Raw genomic sequence first — 22,803 nt, forward strand, 5'->3', positions numbered from 1 at the left:
CCAAATAACTGCTTGGCTCATTCCTTTACTTCCTCCAGGTACTTGCTCAAATGTTTCTTCTCAGTAAGGTCTATCTTGATCATCTTGCTCTATTTTTTTCCTGTTGCATTTATCATCTTATATATCACTGATTTTATTTATTTATGTATCTGGTTTTTTGTTTATTTGTTATTATTGTTTACTATCTGTCTTCCCTCAAGAAAAACTGCGAGAGATTTTTTTTAAATCCATTTTGTTCACTGATGTGTCCCTAGGGCTTAAACCAGTGCTGACACATAGAAAGAGCTCAATAAATATTTGTTGAATGAATGATGTGCTATAATAGAGATATATACAAAGTCCTATGGGAACAACAACTGATGGAAAAACTTTCACTCTCCAAGTAGTTTCATAAGTGAGTGACATCTGAATTATGAGCAAAAATATTAGTAGGAGTTGCCAGTCAGACCAAAAGGGAGAAAGAACTCAGGGGACCTACAACATATCAAGCACTATGCGAGGACCTAGAGATCCAAAGATGAATGACAAATTTCCCACCTTCAATCAGCTTGACAGACAACTAGGGAGTCAGACAGGTAAGGAGATAACTGTAATAACTGGGTTAGAATAGTGTTAGTGTGGGGTACCTAATTCATATTGTGGGGGAGGGAATTGGAGGGAGTCAAAAAAAGTTTCTTCAAGAGATTGAAATTGGAGCTGAGCACTGAAGGGCAAAATAGAATTAGCCATGTGAAGACAGAAGGAAGGCATTTCTGGCAGAGGGAGCAGAATGTACGAAGAAGCATAGACAAGAAACAACTTGGCACACTCAGTATGGCTAAGCAGATTGCAAGAAACGGGTGGGGAGAGGGGAAGCTAGCACAAAAGCTAGAGCACAAAAGCCACGGTAAGCAACATGATACAAAGTGAGGATCTCTGGAAGAGTTTTAAAGAGAGGAATGACATGTCCAGATACGCAGTTTAGGAAGATCACTCTGGATGCTGGGTGCAATGAAAACAGTTAGATTGCCTAAGATTAGTTTCTTCCTATCAGAGGACAAGGTGCAGGAGCTCCCCCCAAAGGGTTCAGTTGGAAGGGTGGAGCCTGGCAAGAAAGCTGAAGATGTTTGGGTGCTTGGGTTCTTGTCCTATAATGGGAAGACTGGAAAAGTTTCATATCTTGGAGAGGATTTTGCTGGGCCTGGGAGAGCTAATACTTCTGCTCCTTTCTTTGCAGAGCATACCTTGTCCCTTCCTATTCCTTTGGAGAGAATGAGGTTCACAATCAAGAGACATTCCCTGAGGGCACATGGATAAGGTTCTTCCAAAAAACCTTCCAGGCCACATTCAAAAAAATCCTGGGACTAAATTTTTGTATCTTCCATGGCCGAGGCCTCACTCGAGAATCCTGGGGCTTCCTTCCTTTCAATCGGCCCATTACCACTGTTGGTAAGCTTTCCAATACCTCTGGACCACCCTCGTTGTTGATTCCCTGCCCCCAACCCAGGTCATCAGTCAAGTCCAGGAGGCTCAGCAAACAGCTGGGATGGGCAATGGGAATTCCAGAGGAATATGGCTGAGGGCAAGGTGGGCAGGACAACTAAACAGGTAAGAGTTGCGGCCATTTAATAGCTGCCATGAGAACATCTTTATTCGCAAGCATTCCTTCATAACTCTTGTGAGCTTGTTCTCATTCTCTTCAGCATGCATAAGATTAGGTATTTGGAGAATATGGGATGGGATGGAGCTAGAGCAGAGGGAAAGAATAAAGGAAGGGGAGGGGACACAGATACTGAGTTTCAGTATGTGGCTCCTTCTGAGGGATGGGTAATTTGAGTTGGGGAGGGGAGGTTCTCATACTTGTCTCTTCTCCTTCCCCATAGTCGGGGAGCCCCTGCCAATCCCCAAGATTAAGAGGCCAGACAAGATGACGGTGGACAAGTACCATGCACTCTACATTGATGCCTTGCGCAAGCTGTTTGACCAGCACAAAGTTCAGTATGGCCTTCCTGAGAGCCAGGAGCTGACAATCATATAACAGGAACTAGGTCTCCCCCATTACTAAACTCCTAGAGCATTGAGGGATCCAGGTAGAGCCAGGCAGAAGGGAGAATCTGGGGAGAGAGGAGGATCTCAGGCATGAGAGAGGCCAACCAAGCCAGAAAGTACTTAATGAATCTGGCTTGGCGGAAGGAACCAAGGGGCAGAGGAAGAGTAGGGAACAACCCACTTTAGAAAACAGAGTCTTGTGAATCCACAGACCTTGTGTGCCCCCTGACTCCAGCCGGCTCTCTGATCAAAGCAATGAGGAGCCAAAGAACACCACTGCTCCTTCCTCCCAAGGCTTAGTGACACCATCACGATGTAGCTTTAGGCTTAGAAGCCTTGTTGAGAACAGGAATGGTTTGTTTCCTCCTCCTCCTTACAATTTGGGAAATACAACAAGGTAAACCAGGGACCTGTAGTTCCTGATCCAAGCAGAAAGGATTCCCTCACTTGTGACCCAGTTCTACATGGGCAAAAGCTTTTGCGTGCAGTTATGCTGTCTCTTCCATCAAAGTAAAGGTCTACTCCTGAAACCAAGATCACACTGTGAACTAACTAGAAATTAAGTTAAAATTTGAAAAAAAAAGAATAAAGTTCTCGATATGTAAAACAGGCTATGACTAGTTTCTAATTACTGTGGTTCACTACTGGGCTTCCCCCTCCAACCCGGCCAGGAAGCTGGTCTGTGGAGAGCCATTTTCCTTTTCTGCTTCCATCCTTTATACGTCCTCTGACAGAAAAGGTGAGGGAGAGGAACCAGAACTATGCTACACAGTGTAGGAGACAGGAGAAAAACTGAGAATTGGCATAGATATCCACTGAGTCACCCATCTCTCCTAACCCCACATAACCATCATGGGTCAGAAAGAAGGGAGCCACAAGACCATGCACAGACTGAGTCTACTTTATGTCAAGTACCTACTGTGTAACAGGGATTATGCCACCATTTTCACAATCTTTGTCTCTTAATGCCAGCCCCAACCCTGTGACATTGTTGTCATCTCCATTTCACAGTAGCTAAAACTCAAAGAAGTAACTTGCCCATAGTCACACAGCTTTGGATAGAAGCAGCATTCAACCCCAGGTCTTGCTAATTCTAATCCAAAGGTCTTCCTAATACATCAACCACCACACCTCCCATTCCTCATTTCCTAGAGACCTATTAATTGGCTTCATTTTCCTAAATAAGGACCCATGGTACCCCACTGAAGTTAGTGCATAAGTGTGGGCCAAGTGACATGGATTCTACTCAGAGTGGATCCAGGTTAGACCTCAGGGAAAATAATTTATTCATTAAAAAACCAATAAATTGGAACTGGGAATCCAGAAACAAACCCATACATGTATGGCCAATTGATTTTTGCCAAGGTGCCAAGGCAATTCAATAGGGGGAAAGAATAGTTTTTCCAATATATGAATAGTCTTTTCAATATATGATGCAGGGACAACTGGATAGTCACATGGAAAAGAATGAAGTTGGAACTCTACCTCAAACCATATACAAAATTTAACTTGAAATGGACCAAAGACCTAAAGTGAGAGCTACAACTATAAAACTATTAGAAGAATACAGAAGAGTAAAGTTTGCTGGTCTTGGATTTGGCAATGGATACTTAGATAAGACACCAAAAGCACAAACAACAAATGAAGAAATAGATAAGTTGGACTTCATTAAAATTAAACACTTCTGTGCTTCAAAGAAAACTATCAAGAAAGTGAAAACCCACAGAATAGGAGAAATTTGCAAATCATGTGTCTGATAAGAGTCTAGCATGCAGAATATATAAAGAACTCTTACAACTCAATGACAAAAAGGCAGCACAATTAAAAGTGAGCAAAGGGGGGTGCTTGGATGACTCGGTCACCCAACGTTGGTTAAGTGTGCAACTCTAGGTTTCTGCTCAGGTTGTGCTCTCATGGGTCAGGAGATCAAGCTCCAGGCGGGCTCCGTGCTTGTGCTCAGCGGGGAGTCTGCTTGGAGATTCTCTCCCTCTGCCCCTCCCCCCAACACACAGGCAGATGCACGCTCTCTCTCCCTAGCGTCTCTCTCTCTAAAAATAAATAAATCTTTTTAAAAATGAGCAAAGAATTTGAATAGCCATCCCTCCAAATAAGATATGCAAATGAAAAAGTGCTCAAATTATTAATCATTAGGGAAATGCAAATCAAAACCACAATGAGATACCATTTCACACTCACTAGGATGACTGTAATAAAAAAGACAGACAATAACAAGTATTATTGAGGGATATGGAGAAATTAGAACCCTCAGGCATTCCTGTTAGGAATGTAAAATGGTGCAGCCCCTTTGGAATATAACTTGGCAGTTCCTCAAAAGGTTAAACATGGAATTATCATATGACCCAGCAGTCCCACTCTTACATATATACCTCCCAAAATTGAAAATACATCACCACACAAAAATTTGTACGTGGATGATCATAGCACAATTATTTATAATAACAAAAAAAATGAAAACAACCCAAAAGCCCATCAGTTGATGGATGGGTAAACAAAATGTGGTATACCTATGTGATGGAATATTATGCAACCATAGAAGGAATGAAATACTGATACATACCGCAACATGGATGCCAGAAACACAGGTTGTTTATTACATAATTCCATTTCTATGAAATGTCCAGAATATGCAAATATAAAGAGACAGAAAGACATAAAGTAGATTAGTGGTTATCAGGGACTGGGGGAGAATGGAAATTGGAGTGACTGCTAATGGGTATGGAGTTTCTTTTGGGGATGATGAAAATTTTGTGCAATTAGATAATGATGATGGTTGTGCAACCTTGTGAGTAACTAAAACCCACCATATTGTACACTTTAAACTGGCAAATTTTATTTTTTAAAATTTTTTTAAAGATTTTATTTATTTATATTGACAGAGAGAGAGCACAAGCAGGGGGAATGCCACAGAGGGAGAGGGAGAAGCAGGCTCTCCGCTGAGCAGGGAGCCTAATGTAGGGCTCGATCCCAGGATCATGACCTGAGCCGAAGGCAGATGCTTAACTGACTGAGCCACCCAGGTGCCCCATGATTGGCAAATTTTATAGTATATAACTATACCTGGAAAAAGTAATGTTTAAGAAAAATCAGCCTTTTAATTTAAGGAAAAATGTGTGGGTTGTATTAAAAGTTGTATTAAAGTTTAAAAATACACAATAAATTTTTTAAAATACTTTTTATTTTGAAATGATTGTAGATTCACAGGAAGTTGGACCCATTGGACCCTTTACCCAGCTTCCCACGATGGTGACTCTTACATAATTGAGTACAATATCAAAACAGGAAATTGACACTGGTACAATACTGTTAATTAGACCATAGGCTTACTCAGTTTTCACCATTTTTATGCACACTCATTTGTGTGTGTGTGTATGTGTGTGTATACATACAATTTGATCTCATATATACAGATTTGTATGACCCCTATTACCCTTATGACATAGAACTCTTTCATCACCATAGAGTAACTACCTACAACCCCACCTGTATAATCACACACCTCTGCCTTCATCCCTGTGCCCTGGCAATCACTGATCTATTTTCCATCTCTATAGCTTTATCATTTCAAGGATATTATATAAATGGAATCATACAGTATGTAATCTTTTGAGACTGGTTTTTTCCATTAAGTGCAATGCCCTTAAGATCCATCCAAGTCGTCAGGTATCAATAGTTCATTCCTTTTTGTTGCAGAGCAGGAGTCCGTGGTCTGGATGCACCAGAGTTAGTTTAACCATTTACCCATTGAAGGACATCTGTATTGTTTCCAGTTTTGGACTATTACAAGTAAAGCTGCTGTTAACATCCATGTACAAGTTTTTGTAGAAATGGAAGTTTTGATTTCTCTGGGATAAATGCCTAGGAGTACAATTGCCGGGATATATGGTAATTGCACATTTAGTTTTATAGGAAACTCACATTATGTTCTAGAGTGGCTGTACCACTTTATATTACCATCAGCAATATATGAGGGATTAATTTTCTCTGCATCTTAGCCAGTATTTAGTATCATCACTGTTTTTCTTTTTTAATTTTAGCCATTCTGATAAATGTGTAGTGATATTTCATTGTAATTTTAATTTGCATTTTTGTTTTAGATCAGTCTCTCAGCTAGAAATGCCTGGAGGCACTCACCTGGGCCCAGACTACTTGGGGCAAGCCCACAAAGACATTTCCTCACTGGAGTCAATGCTATGGCTGGCTCGGTTTTTGTGGTTTTTATTACGATTTCAAGACACACCTCAGCAACAACCATCAGGGAACTTTGAAAAAACAGGGCTTATTACTCAGGTTCTGGAGAGTACAGAGCATACCAGGTGCCACACAGTGAGGTCATGGGTAAAAATAGAGAGAAAGAGCATGCAGAGCTGGGTTCTGCCTTTACTGGGGTCAAAGGTAGGGTGCCTAGGGCTTCATAGCTTCATTCTTAATTGGTGAATTTAAGACATAAGAGTGGGAATTAAAGCTTGGGAAGGGAAAAGTAGGGTCACCAGTCAGTTATCTAGGTCACCAGGGCTTTCTAAAAGGGAACCTCATGGTTGGTGTCGCCTGGCTCTTTATCTCATTGTGTGGCTGGTAATGTGTTTATCTGAGATGAATGTCTTTGATATGGATGTTTTGGCAATCAAAAGCTTAATGCCAGGCATTTATGTTGCAATCCAAAAGCTAATTGTCAGGCACTTACACTGCAATTGTCCTAATGGCTAATGATGTTAAACTTATTTTCATGTGCTTATTTGCTGTCCATATATACTCTTTTTAAAAAAGATTTTAATTTATTTATTTGATAGAGACACAGCGAGAGAGGGAACACGAGCAGGGGCAAAGGGAGAGGGAGAAGCAGGCCTCCCACCGAGCAGGGAGCCCAACACGGGGCTCATCCCAGGACCCTGGGATCATGACCTGAGCCGAAGGCAGACGCTTAACGACTGAGCCACCCCCATATATCCTCTTTACTGAAATCTCTCTTCATGTCTTTTGCCCATTTTAGATCTTTACTGTTGAAAATTCTTTATATATTCTAGATACTAGTCCTTTGTTGGATGTATGGTTTGCAGATGCTTTCTCCCAGTCCGTAGCTTAGCTTTTTATCCTCTTATTTAACAGGTCTTTTACAGAGAAAATATTTTTAGTTTTGGTGAAGTTGAATTTACCAAATTTTTCTTTTATGAATTCTATCAGTTTAGTATTGCAACTGTAACACATTACATTACAGTGGCTTTTTCACTTTCTGTAATATATGAGAAAAGAAATGCCAAATCAATTTTAAAAAACAAGAGCCATAACTTAAAACTAAAATATGGTATTTTGACTTTTGACTCCATAACACAAAATAAGCTGAGCAACAATTTTGACAAAAATATTGTCTCTCAATAACACATAAAAATAGGCAGAGTGAGATATCAAAGGAAAATATTTTTCCTGAGCAGAGTGTACTTCTGACTTAATAGCTACAGGAAGAAAACCATTTGTTGTAATATCAGAACTGGGGGAGGAGTTATCTGTAGAAGCATTAATGAAATTCCTGGCAAAGTTAAATGAAATTATTGAAAATGAAGGCTACTATTTCCAAACAAGTGTCTAATATCAATGAAACAGGACTTTTTCTAATGTTTTGCTGTCACAAATCTACAATGCCAAGAAATACAAATCAAGGCTTGGTTATAAATCAAAGGTGGTTGAGTGGTTAGATTCTCAAAGGAACTCAGCCATAAAGATTTCATTGAAATAGGAGAGCAAAGGGTCACTGTTAGAGATGCCCCAGAAATTATCCTGCTCCAAAGATTTGTCACATGTCGATACACGTCTCATTGACAACAAAAACTTTCCAGAAAGATGACCTTATTTTAAAATGCACTCAAAGGTCCTCAGAGTAATAAAGAATGCCTATGTTTACTTAAGGAATATTTAGCAGAAAAATATGACAACTTCATTCTGAAATTCAAGGACTTGCATTTTTGGTTTTTTAAAAAATTGGAATATAATTCACATATATAATTCACCCTTTTAAAGTGTACAATTCAGTGGTTTTCATATATTCACAATGGACATCTTAGGCCAGCCCCTGAGGAAAAATAAACCCCCAAAAGACACATTTATGATGCAACATTTCTATTTTGTGTTTTGTTTTATAGAGTTAGAGTTTTTTAAAAGCATATATTTCGATTTTCTTTTTTATTTATTTTCATTACCAATTTTGGTATTTTTACAGTGTGAGATGAATTTTCAGGAACAAATTACAATGTATTATATTGCACCAATAGGATATGAGTTTACCTTATGACATCTTAATGCCTGAACTTGGTCCAGGAATCAATAGGCTACAAGTTATTTGCAAACAATATGATGGCTTACTCTAAAAACTCAAGAGAATAGGGGCACCTGGGTGGCTCAGTCGTTAAGCATCTGCCTTCGGCTCAGGTCATGATCCCAGGTATCGAGCCCCACGTTGGGCTCCCTGCTCAGCGGGAGGCCTGCTTCTCCCTCTCCCACTCTCCCTGCTTGTGTTCTTGCTCTCGCTATCTCTCTCTCTGTCAAATAAATAAATAAAATCTTTAAAAAAATTAAAAAATTTAAAAAAACTCAAGAGGATAAACTGAGAAATTGTTAGAATTGATAAGAGAGTTCAGTCAAATGGCTAAATACAAAATAATATATGCCAAATCAATTTTTCCTGTATACTAATAAAAACCAATTCAAAACTATAATAGGAAAAAGAGTACAAAAACAGATATGTAAAGGAATGGGTAAATAAATGGAGATATAAACCTTGTTCCTGGATGAGAAAACTCAATATTGTGAAGATATTAATTATTTTTTCCAAAAAGAATTATTATTTCAAAATTAAGTTTAATGTTTAATGCACTTCCAATTAAAATCCTAATAGTTTTGTTTGGCACTTAAGAAAGCTATTCTAAAATTCATCCAAAAGAATAAGCAGTCAAAAACTAACCAGGCAGGGGCAACTGGATGGCTCAGTCAGTTAAGCGTCCAACTCTTGATCTCAGCTCAGGTCTTGAACTCAGGGTCGTGAGGTCAAGCCCTATGTTGGGTTCCATGCGCATTGTGGAGCCTACTTAAAAAAAATAAATAACCAGACAATTTTTGAAAACTAAGAATTAGCATAACTAGATGTTAAAACACATTATAAATATTCACATTAAAAGAGAATAGTACCAGTGTTAGCTAGGAGGCAGCAGTAAGTTACTCAAATAAGAGGGCTGAAAGAGTTTTCCTTAGTCCTGGTGCTTTCTAGGATAAAGCAAGACCCCAACCCAATGGCACAACACTATTGTCTGAGTGTGCAGCAAAGTCAAGTTCCCTCAGAATTTGTTGAGCTGAAGAATTGAATGGGGTCTCTGCACAGGCATCCTTAAACGGGCTTCCCTCAAGTGCCACAGACCCAAGCTCACTACTGACAAGTGGCTGCATAATAAGAGAGCATCAGGAGGGACAATGGAGAGAGGTTGGAGGGAAATAGATGAAGGAGAATGTTCCTTGTTAGGGGGAGGGCAAGGACCTTCAGACTCACTGCTGCCCCCAGGTCCAAGACTACCATAGGGAACCCACCTTTCTTGGGCCTCCACTACAGAAACCACCACAGTCTCAAGGCATAATGTCTGAGGAAAAACTAAAACGTTTTTTGAGCCTAATCTCTGGCTCTCAGGACCTGGTGGAGCTTTATCTCAATAACCAGTTTTCCTCTCTTCCCCAGTAACTGGAAGAAAACTCAGCTTAGGGATGGCCTAAGACAAGGAATGGGTGAGTCAGAAAACAGAGCAGTTACGCTAATAGCTGGAGGGGGACTCCACCCCCTTGACAAACCCAACTGCCTGGAGGTAAGCCAAGTGACACAACCCAAAAACATCTGTGCAAACAAGTCCTCCCTGAAGACTAGCAGAGTCTGGGAGATGCCTCACTTTTTATCCCGAGGATCTCTCATACCATATGACATATATAGGTCATTATAGTACATGTTGTTCCTGGAGGATTAGCAGTTCAGCAAGTGTGTTGGCCTAAATTGTTATTTGTCCCATATCGCTAGTGCTTTCAAGCTATCATAACATCATTTTTCAATATTTTAACAAATGCTTATGGAGTTCCTACTAAGTGACAGGCACTGTTCTAGATGCTGGTATTGTAGTGAATAAAACAAAGACCTTGCCCTCTCAGAGCTTACATCCTAGCTGGGGGAGACAGATAAGCAAGCAAGCAAGCAACATCATCACATAATGATAACGGCCATGAAGAAAAATAAGGCCAATAAGGGACCAGTGTGTGATGGGGAGTCCTATTTCAGTGAGGCTGGTGAGGGAGGCTTTCCCTGGAGAGGTGTTATTTGAATAGAGATCTGACTACAGTGAGGCAGCCAGCCATGCTGATGTTGGAGGAAGAGTCCTAGCAGAGGGACCAGCAAAGCCAAAAGCCTGAGAGGAAATCTACTTGGCATGTTCAGGGAACAGCAAGATTTCCTGGTAACTGGATGGAGTGGAATGAACAGGGAGAGAATGGAAGATAAGGTGAGAGAAGTGGACAAGAGCTAGATCAAGTAGGACTCCAGAGACCAATGTGATGGTTTAGGATATTGTACTAAGTGGGATGAGATGTTGCTGGAAGGGTTACAATTATTTTTGTTATGAAAAATTTTAAACATATATAAATCTAGAGATAATAGTATAATGAACCTTTATAAACTATCACCGGGATTCAACAATTGCCAAGATACTGCTGTTTCTTGGCTGGCTCAGTCGGTGGAGTGTACAGCTCTTAATCTCGGGGTCGTGAGTTTGAGCCCCACATTGGGTGGAGAGACTACTTAAATTAAATTAATTTAATTAAAGATATTGCTGCTTCCTTCCTCTATTCCAACTTTTCCTTTTTGTTTTAGCTGAAGTGTTTTAAAGTAAATTTCACCTTTACAAATGTCACATCTAAAAAAATTACCATTTTCTTATATAACAATAAAGTCATTATCACACCTAAAATATTAACTATAATTCCTTAGTACCATCTAATACTTAGTCCATAGTCAAATTTCCCTCATTGCCTTCAAAATGTTTTTTATTGTTGGTTTATGATATAAATATATTTTAAATTATTTTAAATAAATTCTTTTAATCTAAAGCAGCATTACCTCTCCCCTCCCCCATTTATTATACCACTGACTTCTTGAAGAAACTAGATCACTGTCCTATATAAGGTCCCAGATTCTGGATTTGTCTATTAGACTCCTCATGGTGTCTTTTAACTTGGTCCTTTATTTCTCCTATTTTCTCTAAACTGGAAGCTAGCCAGAGGCTTTTATAGATTCAGGTTCACCTTTGGAGAGGAGAATATTTTAAAGGTAGGTAGGTATAGGTAGGTACTGTACACTGGGGTTATCTTCCTTATAGTGCTTCTAAGATTGATCCAAAATATGTGTGCTGATAACCTAATTTTTTCATTGTAACATTCCACATCAACCTTTCATGCCGTGGTTTTAGCAGTCAGTGATGATCATTGCATGACACAATTATTTCATCAGAGGTTGTACAATGATGTTTTTCTATTTCTATCACTCCATCCACACTTACTGGCTCACATAGTGCAGTATATTGATAAATCTCCCTTCCAACTCCACTCCCTCTAACCTGTTCCTTCTCTCTACAAGTAAGCATTTCTGTTCATTTGAGGGTTTTTTCTAGAGTTCTTACAATTAGAAACATTTGTATGTTGTATGGATATATTTGTATCCCTGTCCTTTTTGATAAAAGGTTGCATTACTGTATATGCTATCTTGTATCTTTCTTTTTTCACTTAGATATATCCTGGAAATCATTCCATATCAGTGTCTCCCGATCTACATCATTGGAGGAAGATCTTCTTCATCACTGGTTTTGAACAGGAGAATGGCAAAATCTGCCTTGAAGTTTAGAGGCCTCCCTCTAAACTGCCTTGTGAAAAATAGAATTTAAAAGGGCAAATATTAGGGGCGCCTAGGTGGCTCAGTCCGTTCAGCCTCCAACTCTTGATTTCAGCTCTTGTCATGATCTTGGGGTCGTGAGATCGAACCCTTGCATGGAGCCCCACATTGAGCCCCATGCGGGGCTCTGTTCTGGGTGGGGAGCTTGCTTAAGATTCTCTCTGCCTCTCCCTCCCACAACCCCACCCACCCACTCTCTCTCTCTCAAAACTAATTAATTAATTAATTAATTTAATTAAAAGGGCAAATACCAAAGCAAGGAGATCATTAAAAGGCTGCTACAAGGGGTGCCTGGGTGGCTCAGTTGTTGGGTGTCTGCCTTCGGCTCGGGTCATCATCCCAGGGTCCTGGGATCCAGCCCTGCATCGGGCTTTCTGCTCAGCAGGAAGCCTGCTTCTCCCTCTCCCACTCCCTCTGCTTGTGTTCCCTCTCTCACTGTGTATCTCTGTCAAATAAATAAAATCTTTTTAAAAAAGCTGCTACAGGGGCGCCTGGGTGGCTCAGTCGTTAAGCATCTGCCTTCAGCTCAGGTCATGATCCCAGGGTCCTGGGATCGAGTCCCGCATCGGGCTCCCTGCTCGGCGGGAAGCCTGCTTCTCCCTCTCCCACTTCCCCTGCTTGTGTTCCCTCTCTAGCTGTCTCTCTCTCTCTGTCAAATAAATAAAATAAAATCTTTAAAAATAAAAAAAAATTTTTAAAAAGCTGCTACAATAGTCTAGGAAGATGAGCCATTTTTGATGATGCAAATGTAGACTACTCCAGTGAGGGATGGAGGGGTCTGGGCCCCTGACAGCTTCATTGAGTAGACCTGCAAAACAGCTCAAACACCTCATGGTGTCCGAAAGAGAAAGAAATACATCTTTACCTTATTTAGGCTACATTTTACTTTGGATCCCCGTCACATGCACTGAACCTACATCCTAACTAATACAAATCATTCTAGTTCTAACAAGCTCTGATTGTTACCACTGGGAGTCAAGATAGCTGACTTCTTGTCTTGACTGTATTGGTCATGTGACGAACAAAGAAGAGGTAGGAAGGTGTTCCAGGTAGAGGGAACAGCATGTGTGAGGTTTCAGAGATTGTATAATTTGGCCTTTATCTTACAAGCAACAGAAAACACCTGAAAGTGGCAAGTACAAAATGAATTTTCAAAAGATGAAATGGGTAGTAGTATAGAAGGGAAGAAAAACCAGAGACCAGGAAACTATAATAGGAATCCACTCCAGGCCTCGCTTCTACCCAAAGGGCAGTCATTGATGAGCCAAAATAATTTATTTCCTCAAAGACTGACCATGGTTAATACTACCACTACTTCTCCGACTGTATTTCCTACTACTTTTTTTTACTTGGTGCAAACTTTGCTCCAGCCACACTGACATGCTTGCTGTTTCTTGAATAAATTTCTGGAACAAGTATGCTCCTGCCTCAGGGATTTTGTACTTGCTGTACAAACTAAGAGAAAGATCATTCATTCAACAAATATTATTGAGCACCTACTATGTGCCAGGCACTGGTAATGGTCCTTAGGATAAATCAATGAACAAATCAAAACAACATAAAAAATCCCTGCCCTTGGGGATGATTCTATTGAAATATATGTTAATTACTACAGGGCAGGTGCCATTCTAAGTATTTTACATATATCAGTTCATTTAATTGGCACAATAACTCTATGAGTTAGGTACTCCACAGATAAGAAAAATGAAGAGGTTAAGGAAACTGAGGCACAGAGAAGTTAATTGCCTGAGATTACAGTTAGTGAAGGGTGGAGCTGGGATTTGAACCCAGGCAGTCTGGCTCCAGAGGCTTTGTCCTCTATACGTTACTACAGATGTGTGTATTAACATTCACAGCACCTAACTGACAAAGGATTAGAATATGGATTTTATCAAAGAGCTCCTACAAAGCAGTAAAAGAAAAACAAGCATCAGAAAAATGAGTAAAAGACATAAGCAGGTATTTTCCAGAAGAAATATGGCCCATAAATCTATGAACTGATGCTCAACCTCTTTAATAATTGGGGAAATACAAGTTAAAACCACTACAAGGTAGCATTCAACACTAAACCAATCGCCAAAAATTCAAAAGTCAGTTAAAGTAAAATTGAATATGCACGGAACCTATGACTCAGCAGTTCTACTCCTAGGCATGTATCTTAGAAAAACTTTTATATATAAGAATGTCCTGGAAGCATGGTTTGTAATAACAAAAACAAGCTGGAAACAACCCAAATATCTATCAATAAGAGCACAGATGAATAAATCATGGTACATCCATCCATATTCATACACTGGAATACAGAAAGCAGAGCTACATGTATCAACAAAGATAAATCTCAAAATCTTAGCGTTGAGTGAAAACAATCAAGCCACAGCAGAATACCATCTTATATATGTGCATATATATAAAAATAGGCAAAACTAAACAATGTTTTATTGTTTATGGACAGATATATACATATATGATAAAACCACCAATAAAAGCAAGGGAATAATAGCAAACTCATCAGTATAGTGGTTTTTCATGGTGGGGGAGGAGATGGGAATATTAGGGAGAGGCAGGTACGGGCCTTCAAAGCTACAGATAGCATTCTATTTCTTTTTTTTTTTTTTTTAAGATTTTATTTATTTATTTGAGACAGAGAGAATGAGAGAGAGAGAGCACATGAGAGGGGGGAGGGTCAGAGGGAGAAGCAGGCTCCCTGCCGAGCAGGGAGCCCGATGCGGGACTCGATCCAGGGACTCCAGGATCATGACCTGAGCCGAAGGCAGTCGCTTAACCAACTGAGCCACCCAGGCGCCCAGCATTCTATTTCTTTAGCTGGGTGGTAAATACACATGTGTTCTCATAATTATTCTTTCAAACTCTTTTATACCTATGATGTATTTCACAATAATACAAAGAAAAAAAACCCTATCCAATCTGAAAAGTATTATATACTCTTTTTAGGACAAGAAGGCTGGGGAGGAGCCGGCAGCCCAGGCCTATTTCTGCTGGCCCACCCTTTGTTTCATGTCAGACTTCTTGATGTTGACTAGACTGCTAGGCACCCCACCCTTGGTGTGTGCCTTTCATACCAGTTCTTCCCCAGTGGTCACAAATTACCAGCCTTTGGGCCAAATCTGTTTGCAGTTGTGTTTTGTTTAGACAGTACAGTTATTGTTGTTTTTAAAATTTGAAATGGTGGGGCGCCTGGGTGGCTCAGTCATTAAGCATCTGCCTTCAGCTCAGGTCATGATCCCAGGGTCCTGGGATCAAGCCCCACATCGGGCTCCCTGCTCGGCGGGAAGCCTGCTTCTCCCTCTCCCACTCCCCCTGCTTGTGTCCCCTCTCTCGCTGTGTATCTCTCTATCAAATAAATTTTAAAAATCTTTTTAAAAAATAAATAAATAAAAAATAAAATTTGAAATGGTTCAGAAAACGAAAACACACACACACATACACATACCTATGTACATACACTCAAATATAGAGAGATAATATAAACAAGAAAAGTACTGGCAATTGTTGAGTTGAAGAGGTAGATGATAAACAAGTGTGTATTATTCTATTCTTTCAATTTTCTTGTACGTTTGAAATTTTTTACAAAAAAAGTTGGAAAAACCAACTTTGAAAGGCTTTAGAAGGAGACTGCCCTTTCTAGTTCACCCCAATCCCCACCATTCCCTATTGTAACTCTCAGCCTGTCCCTTCATTTCTAGTATCTCTGTTCCCTAGAGACATTTGAGTTTGTAATATGTGGCTCAGCTTGTTGATCTTGGCCCCTCCTAGATCTCCCTGTTGCCTAAATGTAAACAGGTCATGGTGTTGGGACAACAAGCATTTCTCTCATTCCTGTAAGCTGAATAAACCATACATGAAGTTTTGGGTTTTTTATAACAGATTAAGGACAATGCAAGCTGATGTAATTCACCACTACCCTGCAGTGGAGAGGGAAGCCCTCCAGCAGCTACAGTAACTTTAGCAATTGTACTTTACCTTGTAAGATATAGGTGGGGTCTTGAAAAAGTCAAGCCACACCAGCTAGCTTCTCCCAGAAGATAAGATGAAGCATTTTATGATTCTTTATGACTCCTGTAGTCTCTCTGGCACCAAAGGTGAAAAGGATGGGAAAGTAAGATCTTTCAGCAACATCAAGGGGCCAGTGGGGGTAAACTACTGTATCGGTATATAATCTCTGAGATAAATTGCTCTCCTGTTACCTGTGCCTGGACTTGTGAGTTAGAAAAAAATCCCTTGAGGGTGGGTGCGTAGGCACCAGAAAGTTTGTAGTCCATAAACCATTCCTCTTCAGACTGACGGATTTAGTTGCTCAGAGTTCAATGACATTAGAGAAACTGAAGCAGCTTCCCAGTTAGCATTTGTCTTCCCATATTCTGTGATGACAGTTTCTTTCTTTGCAAACTCTCGTTTTCACTCCCGCAGCTAACACACTGCACTAAACAAATTCTTGATCCCTGCCACCCCCTGCCTGGCTATTTCTGCACACACCATACAGCATGAATTCATCCAATTGTTTAAGAATGCAAAACAGGATTAGAAGGAATAGGCAGATAGCCAGAGGCAGACAGTGTCACTTGATGGATAAGCTGAGGTTGGCCAATGACACTGCACGACAAGATGGACTGGCTTGCCAAAGCAGGTGGGGAAATGACAACACCCCTGTCTGATTGTTCTAATCACCTGGACAGAGAGATCAAGATGACTTGTTCTTCTGATACCCACTCACCTTTGACCTAAGACCAGAACTGAATGGTTTCCACTGGCCCTGTCACTTTTTGGAATGGCTTTGCTTTTTGGTTTATTCTTGCCTTGACCTCCACATCTTGTTGAGGTCCCAGATCTTAGAACTTCAACTTGTTTCTGATATCTAGATCTCCATATGACCAGCCATTTGCTTGGGGAATTACTCATGCCTGTTCATCCTTCTCTATGATCTGCTTTGGTTATTTTCTGTCAATATCTTATGGTGAGGGGCGCCTGGGTGGCTCAGATGGGAAGCATCTGCCTTCAGCTCAGGTCATGATCCCAGGGTCCTGGGATCGAGCCCCATGTCTGGCTCCTGGCTCAGACGGGAGCCTGCTTCTCCCTCTCCCTCTGCCTCTCCCCTGCTTATGCTCTCTCTCTATCTCTCTGTCTCAAATGAATAAACAAAATCTTTAAAAAAAATACCCTATGGTGACAGAACTCACTTGAGGATTTGATGCTGTTCTGATAAATCCTTACCAGGCCAGAAGATAAGGGAAAGAAGAACTCTATTACCAAAGCTCTGGCATTAAGAAGATATCTTCAGGCCTCTGAAAAGGAAGTGAAGGCCAAGACCATACAATTAGCTGCTGAATTGTGACCCAGGGACAAGACACTACTCAAGAGGGAAATCCCTACTGGAAAAACAATTCAACAAATATAGGCAGATAAGATAGAGAAGAGAGACATCATGAAACAATGATAAGAGTGTATCATTACAAGGATTTATGATTAATTCTGTAAGGTCGCATTTAAAAAGAGAGAGAAAGACAAGAAAAGATCAGTATGCTTACTAACAACCCGTTCTTACATTCCCAGGTTTCCTAATTTCTTTTGGCCATCACTCCATTTTCTTTGATATAATTCAGGGTGGCCAGGACTACCCACATACCAAGAAAGTTTCTGGGCTAGGAAATTACAATCACTCTCACCCTTAGTTCAGGTGAGACGAGATTAATTTTTTTTTTCTCCAAAATAAAAGAAAACAATACAAAATCATAGAAACCAACAGACTGATAAAACAGATTTCTTACCCCAGTTTTTCCTGGATACAGGCTGATTTCAGTGATCCACAGCTTACAAGTCCCACTTTTCAATGTGTCATCACAGCCCCAGACTTGGCTTACATTTAAACATTCCCTGAGATGGAGCTGAGGTGAATCTAAGCAGCAGCCCTGCTGGGTCTAATAGGATTTGGGAGGACCTTCATGAAACCCTGTTTCCTGAGTTGTTTGGAGAAAAAGGTCAAGCCCTCTCTTCAGGCCCAGTCATCTCCTTGGAGAGAGAGGCTGATTCTGCTGACGAAGTTTCCTGGTCCTTGACCACCTCCCAGGTTAACAAAGGTTTGAGAAAGTGTCCCATGTTCTGTACCAGTAAATCCTAAAAATTTTGGAAGAAAGGAAACTGAGCAGTACCACTGAAAAATCTGCAGGTACATGAGAGTTTCTGATCACCCCCTAGTAGAAGACCTAGAAGTCTGACCAGATAATGGAAAAGGCATGTCTAAAAACTTGCGCTTCCTCTATAACAGGAGATTAGTTGAATGAATCATGGCATATCCATACAACAAATGCTATATATGTTGTCAGAGAAGAAAATTGACATGAAAAATGTCCACAGTATACTGCTGGGTGAAGAAGCAAGTTACAAAACAGTACAGAGACTATGGTTCCATTTTTGGTTAATAAATTATACATAATAACTAACATTTACTGAGCTTTAAATATAAGTATATATATGAGCAAAGCACTGAATAAAGTGCTTTACATTAATTACTTTATCCTCACGACAACACTATGGTGTAGGTAATAAGGATTATACTTGTCTTTTTGCAGATAAGGAAACTAGGCAGGAAAAGGGTAAGTGATTTGCCATAGTTCACATGAGTGGCAGAGCTGAGAAACAGACCTAGATATGTTGGACTCAAGAGCCCAAACTCTTTACAGTGACACTATATCTGTGTCTATATTTGTACAGAAAAAAAGTTAAGAGAGAGAAACACAAGGATGTTAACATTAACTGGTTATTTCTGGGTGATGGGATTATGAGTTACTTTTGTTCCCTTTATGCTTTCCTGAGTAGTCTGAAATATTTGTGATTTACATGGATTATTTCTATAATCAGGAAAAACAACAAATTAATTTCCATTTTGAAAAAAGTGAACAGCCATTGTTTCCAAACTGTAGGTGGCAAATTGCTGGGTGGTAGGGGAGAGTTATTTAATTATTACAAGGGTTCTGGAAATTCCCACATGACCCAAGCATTGTCTAGAATGAATATATTTGCACATATATTTTCCAAATGACATGTTGTATACTGTCATGGTGTATACTCCTAGTGTTTGAGTTTATTCCATATTTCTCAATCAATGAATATTAAAAATACCACTATTATCATGTGGAAGTCCATACATTTTAAACACTAAAACAAGGGATGGGATCTGCTGCTACAAGGAAAAATATATGTATGGGTCAGCTCTGTAGCCTGAGTGTCTTCTCAACAACTTACCACCTTTTTCTCAGAAGCGATGGGAGGAAATAGAGGGGAAAAACTGAAAATGCACATATTATTAAAAGTTAATCCAGGGTTGTGGAAGGGGAAGTGGGTGGGAGGATGGGATACCTGAGTGACGAGCATTAAGGAGGATACATGATGTGATGAGCATTAGGTGTTATACACAACTAATGAATCACTGAACACTACATCAAAAACTAATGATGTACTCTATGTTGGCTAATTCAATTTAAATGAAAAATAAATAAATAAATTACAAAACAACTAAAAAAAAAGTTAATCCAAGAGAAGTCCCAGGAGAAGGCAATTTAGAAGGATGAAAGAACGTGGAGAGGGAGTTGATGTTGGCTCCTAAAATTCTATTATGGAAAGACAGAAGGCTAAATCTCTCTTATATTGCCAGAGGCTAGTCCCCACCTTCAACCACAAAGATGTCAACACCTATGTAGGCTACAATGCTGCAACACCTGAGTGCTAGGATTTGCTCAAGGACCAGGCTGGTATCCAATGAGCAGGAAGACCTGGAGTGGCGAGGGCCCTCCACATCTTCTGCCATACCAACTCAAAGGTCAGCTGCTGCCTTTCCTTTCTCTCATTCTTCCTCTCCCCTTTTGTAATGTGTCCCTTATCTTCTATTTCTGCACAGCTTCTTGGCCCCCTCTCAGGTCTCCAGGTTACACTACTCCATAGGACTCCAGTGATTTCATTACCCATAAGAAACCATCCCGATCACAAGATCTCAAACGAAGATACTCACTCACTGATCATTCATTCAATAATAAGGGCCTTAGGGGCAGAGGCCCTGACAAATTAGGTATAGTCCCTACCCCTTTATAGGCATACAGTCTTCAAGTGTGAAAAGCAAAAAAACAAAAATAAAAACAAACCTACAACTCAATTTGCTTCATTGGACATGAAGTTACAACAAGGTAAGAGACAGGAGTCAGAGAGAGGAATGAGGGCTTCGCTTTTTAGCCTGTATTTAGGACCAACTTAGGGACAAGGCTCCACACCGTCACCCCTGCCTAGTGGAGCTGGTGCTGAGGCCTGGAAGACTGGCTTACTCTAAGCGAGACTAGTCTTCAACAGGCCAATGACATGGGAAATAAGAGGGTGGGAAGGAGGGTTGTTCTTTTTTTTTTAAGATTTTATTTATTTATTTGACAGAGAGAGGGAACACAAGCAGGGGAAGTGGGAGAGGGAGAAGCGGGCTTCCCGCTGAGCAGGGAGCCCGATGTGGGGCTCAATCCCAGGACCCTGGGATCATGACCTGAGCCGAAGGCAGACGCTCAAAGACTGAGCCACCCAGGCACCCCAGGATTGTTCTGTATTAAAAGCAAATTTAGATCTTGCCAAAGGGCTCAAACCTGAGTCTGATCCAGTTCTTGAATCCAGATGACAATCTTCAGGAAATACAGAAGAATCTACTGAAGTGCACCATGAGCATGCAGTAAACAAAGTCCAGGCTGTGGAAAATTCTCCGGGTCAAATGTGGATTATTTTTTTTTAAGATTTTATTTATTTGACAGAACACAGGCGGGGGAGAAGCAGAGGGAGAGGGAGAAGCAGGGCCCCCACTGAGCATGCAGCCCGATGTGGGGCTCAATCCCAGGATCCTGGGATCATGACCCGAGCCGAAGGCAGTCACTTAACCGACTGAGCCACGGGGTGCCCCTCAAATGTGGATTCTTCAAGACATAAGTAACGTCAGGAAAAGAAAGGGATGGAAGGGGAAACCTGTAAATGAAAACAGACTTAAACTTCAAAATTGCCAAGGTCATAAAAGGAAAGATCAAGAAACTATCACAGATTGGAAGAGACTAAGGAGACATGATTACTAAATGCAGTGTGAGACCTGGTGGAATCCTGGAACAGAAAATGGACATTAGGAGAAAAATTTAGTGCAGTTCAAATAAACTCTGGCGTTAACAGTGATGTACCAGTATTGGGTTCTTAGCTGTGATATCTATACCATGGTTACATAAGATGTTAACATAAGAGGAAGCTGGGTGGAGGGTATAGGGGACTCTCCACACTGTCTTTGCAACTCTCCCATAAATCTAAAACTTTTCAAAATGAAAAGTTCAAAAAAGAGAAAATTTAAGGAACATATCAGTTCTTTTAATGGGCAAGACTAAATCATAATCATTAAGGAAGTATGCTTGCGTAATAAAACCATAGAAATGCAAAGAAAAGATTACTGTAAATGTTAGGATAGGGGCACCTGGGTGGCTCAGTCGGTTGGGTGTCTGCTTTCGGCTCAGGTCATGATCCTGGAGTCTTGGGATCGTCCCCACCTTAGGACTCCCTGCTCAGAGTCTGCTTCTCCCTCTGCCCCTCACCCCGCTCTCGTGCTCTCTCTCACTCTCTCTCTCAAATAAATAGGTAAAAATCTTTAAAAATTTTCTATACTACCCAAAGCAATCTACAGATTTAATGCAATTCCTATCAAAATACCAACAGCATTTTTCACAGAGCTAGAATAAACAATCTTAAAATGTGTATGGAACCACAAAGACCCCGGCTAGCCAAAGCAATTTTGAAAAAGGAAAAAAAATGTTAAGATAATGGTTATTTTGGGAGGAGGAAGAGGGCTGTGATTGAAATAGGGCACATGAGAGGCTTCTGGGGTTTTATTTCTTGATGTAGTGGTGGCTGCAAGGTATTTGTCTTATAATAATTTATTAAGCCAAACATTTGTTTTAGGTGGTTTTCTGTATCTAAGTTTTATTTTACAATGAAAAATTAAAGAGAGAGAGAGAGAGACTTAAGAGACATAACATTCAAATACAATCAGTAAACCTTGTTTGGATCCTGATTCAAATTAACCAACTGTAAAAAGACATTTGAATGTGGACTGGATATTAGGTATTATTCAAAAATTACAAAATTTGTTAAGGGCGATAGTGGCATCACTATGGAAGAAAACGTTCATATTTTTGTATGCACAGTGAAGTATTTCAGAGTGAAATGACATGATATCTTAGAATTGCTTTAAGATGCTCCAAGAAAAAAAAATGGGGGCAATAGATGAAACAAATATTGCAAAATGTTAGTAGTTATTGAAGATGAACAAAAAAACATGAACATAAAGGTAAAAATTTGTTGCATTCTCTAGTTTTGTGTGTATTTGGAAATTTTTTGGAATATTTGGAAATTTTGAAATTATTGTAATAGCAAGTTAAAAGAGGGGGACATCCCAAGCCAGACTGCCTCAGGGCAATAGTCTCTCTCAACAAAAACCTACTCCCTACCCCACAAACACCCCAGAGCTCCCTCTTGAGATCACAACCCGCATAGTCTCAGAGTGGCCTGTTAAAGGTATTTCCCTTCTCTTGATCTCTGAGTCACTAAGACTAGATGGCAGTCCTTCTTACCTTTCTTCATCCTGATGTCTTAATAATCTCAGGAAAGAGTCAAAGGGCAAATGGCCAGGGCCCAGGGCTCAGGTCTGATAGGACAGTCCTTGGTACTCCAAAGCCTGCCTCCTGCAGTGGGTCGTAGGTGTGGGGCAGGACAAAGAAGGAAAAGGG

At 40.3% G+C, this 22,803-nt stretch overlaps 1 protein-coding gene across 1 annotated transcript in view; it reads left to right on the forward strand.

The window, feature by feature from the left end:
* Positions 1 to 2,488, forward strand: part of DGAT2L6 (diacylglycerol O-acyltransferase 2 like 6) — a 28,263-nt gene extending 25,775 nt beyond the window's left edge. Inside the window, exons 6-7 of the mRNA XM_035028695.1 lie at positions 1,217 to 1,428; positions 1,863 to 2,488. Coding sequence (XP_034884586.1) covers positions 1,217 to 1,428; positions 1,863 to 2,017 — 367 coding nt within the window. The 3' untranslated portion in view covers positions 2,018 to 2,488. The remainder of the gene's footprint in view (positions 1 to 1,216; positions 1,429 to 1,862) is intronic.
* The last annotated feature ends 20,315 nt before the right edge of the window (positions 2,489 to 22,803 follow it).

This window comes from Mirounga leonina, unplaced genomic scaffold (genome assembly GCF_011800145.1).
Source record: "Mirounga leonina isolate KUSES-001 unplaced genomic scaffold, KU_Mleo_1.0 Mir_204, whole genome shotgun sequence".
In the NCBI taxonomy this organism is placed as follows: Eukaryota; Metazoa; Chordata; class Mammalia; order Carnivora; family Phocidae; genus Mirounga; species Mirounga leonina.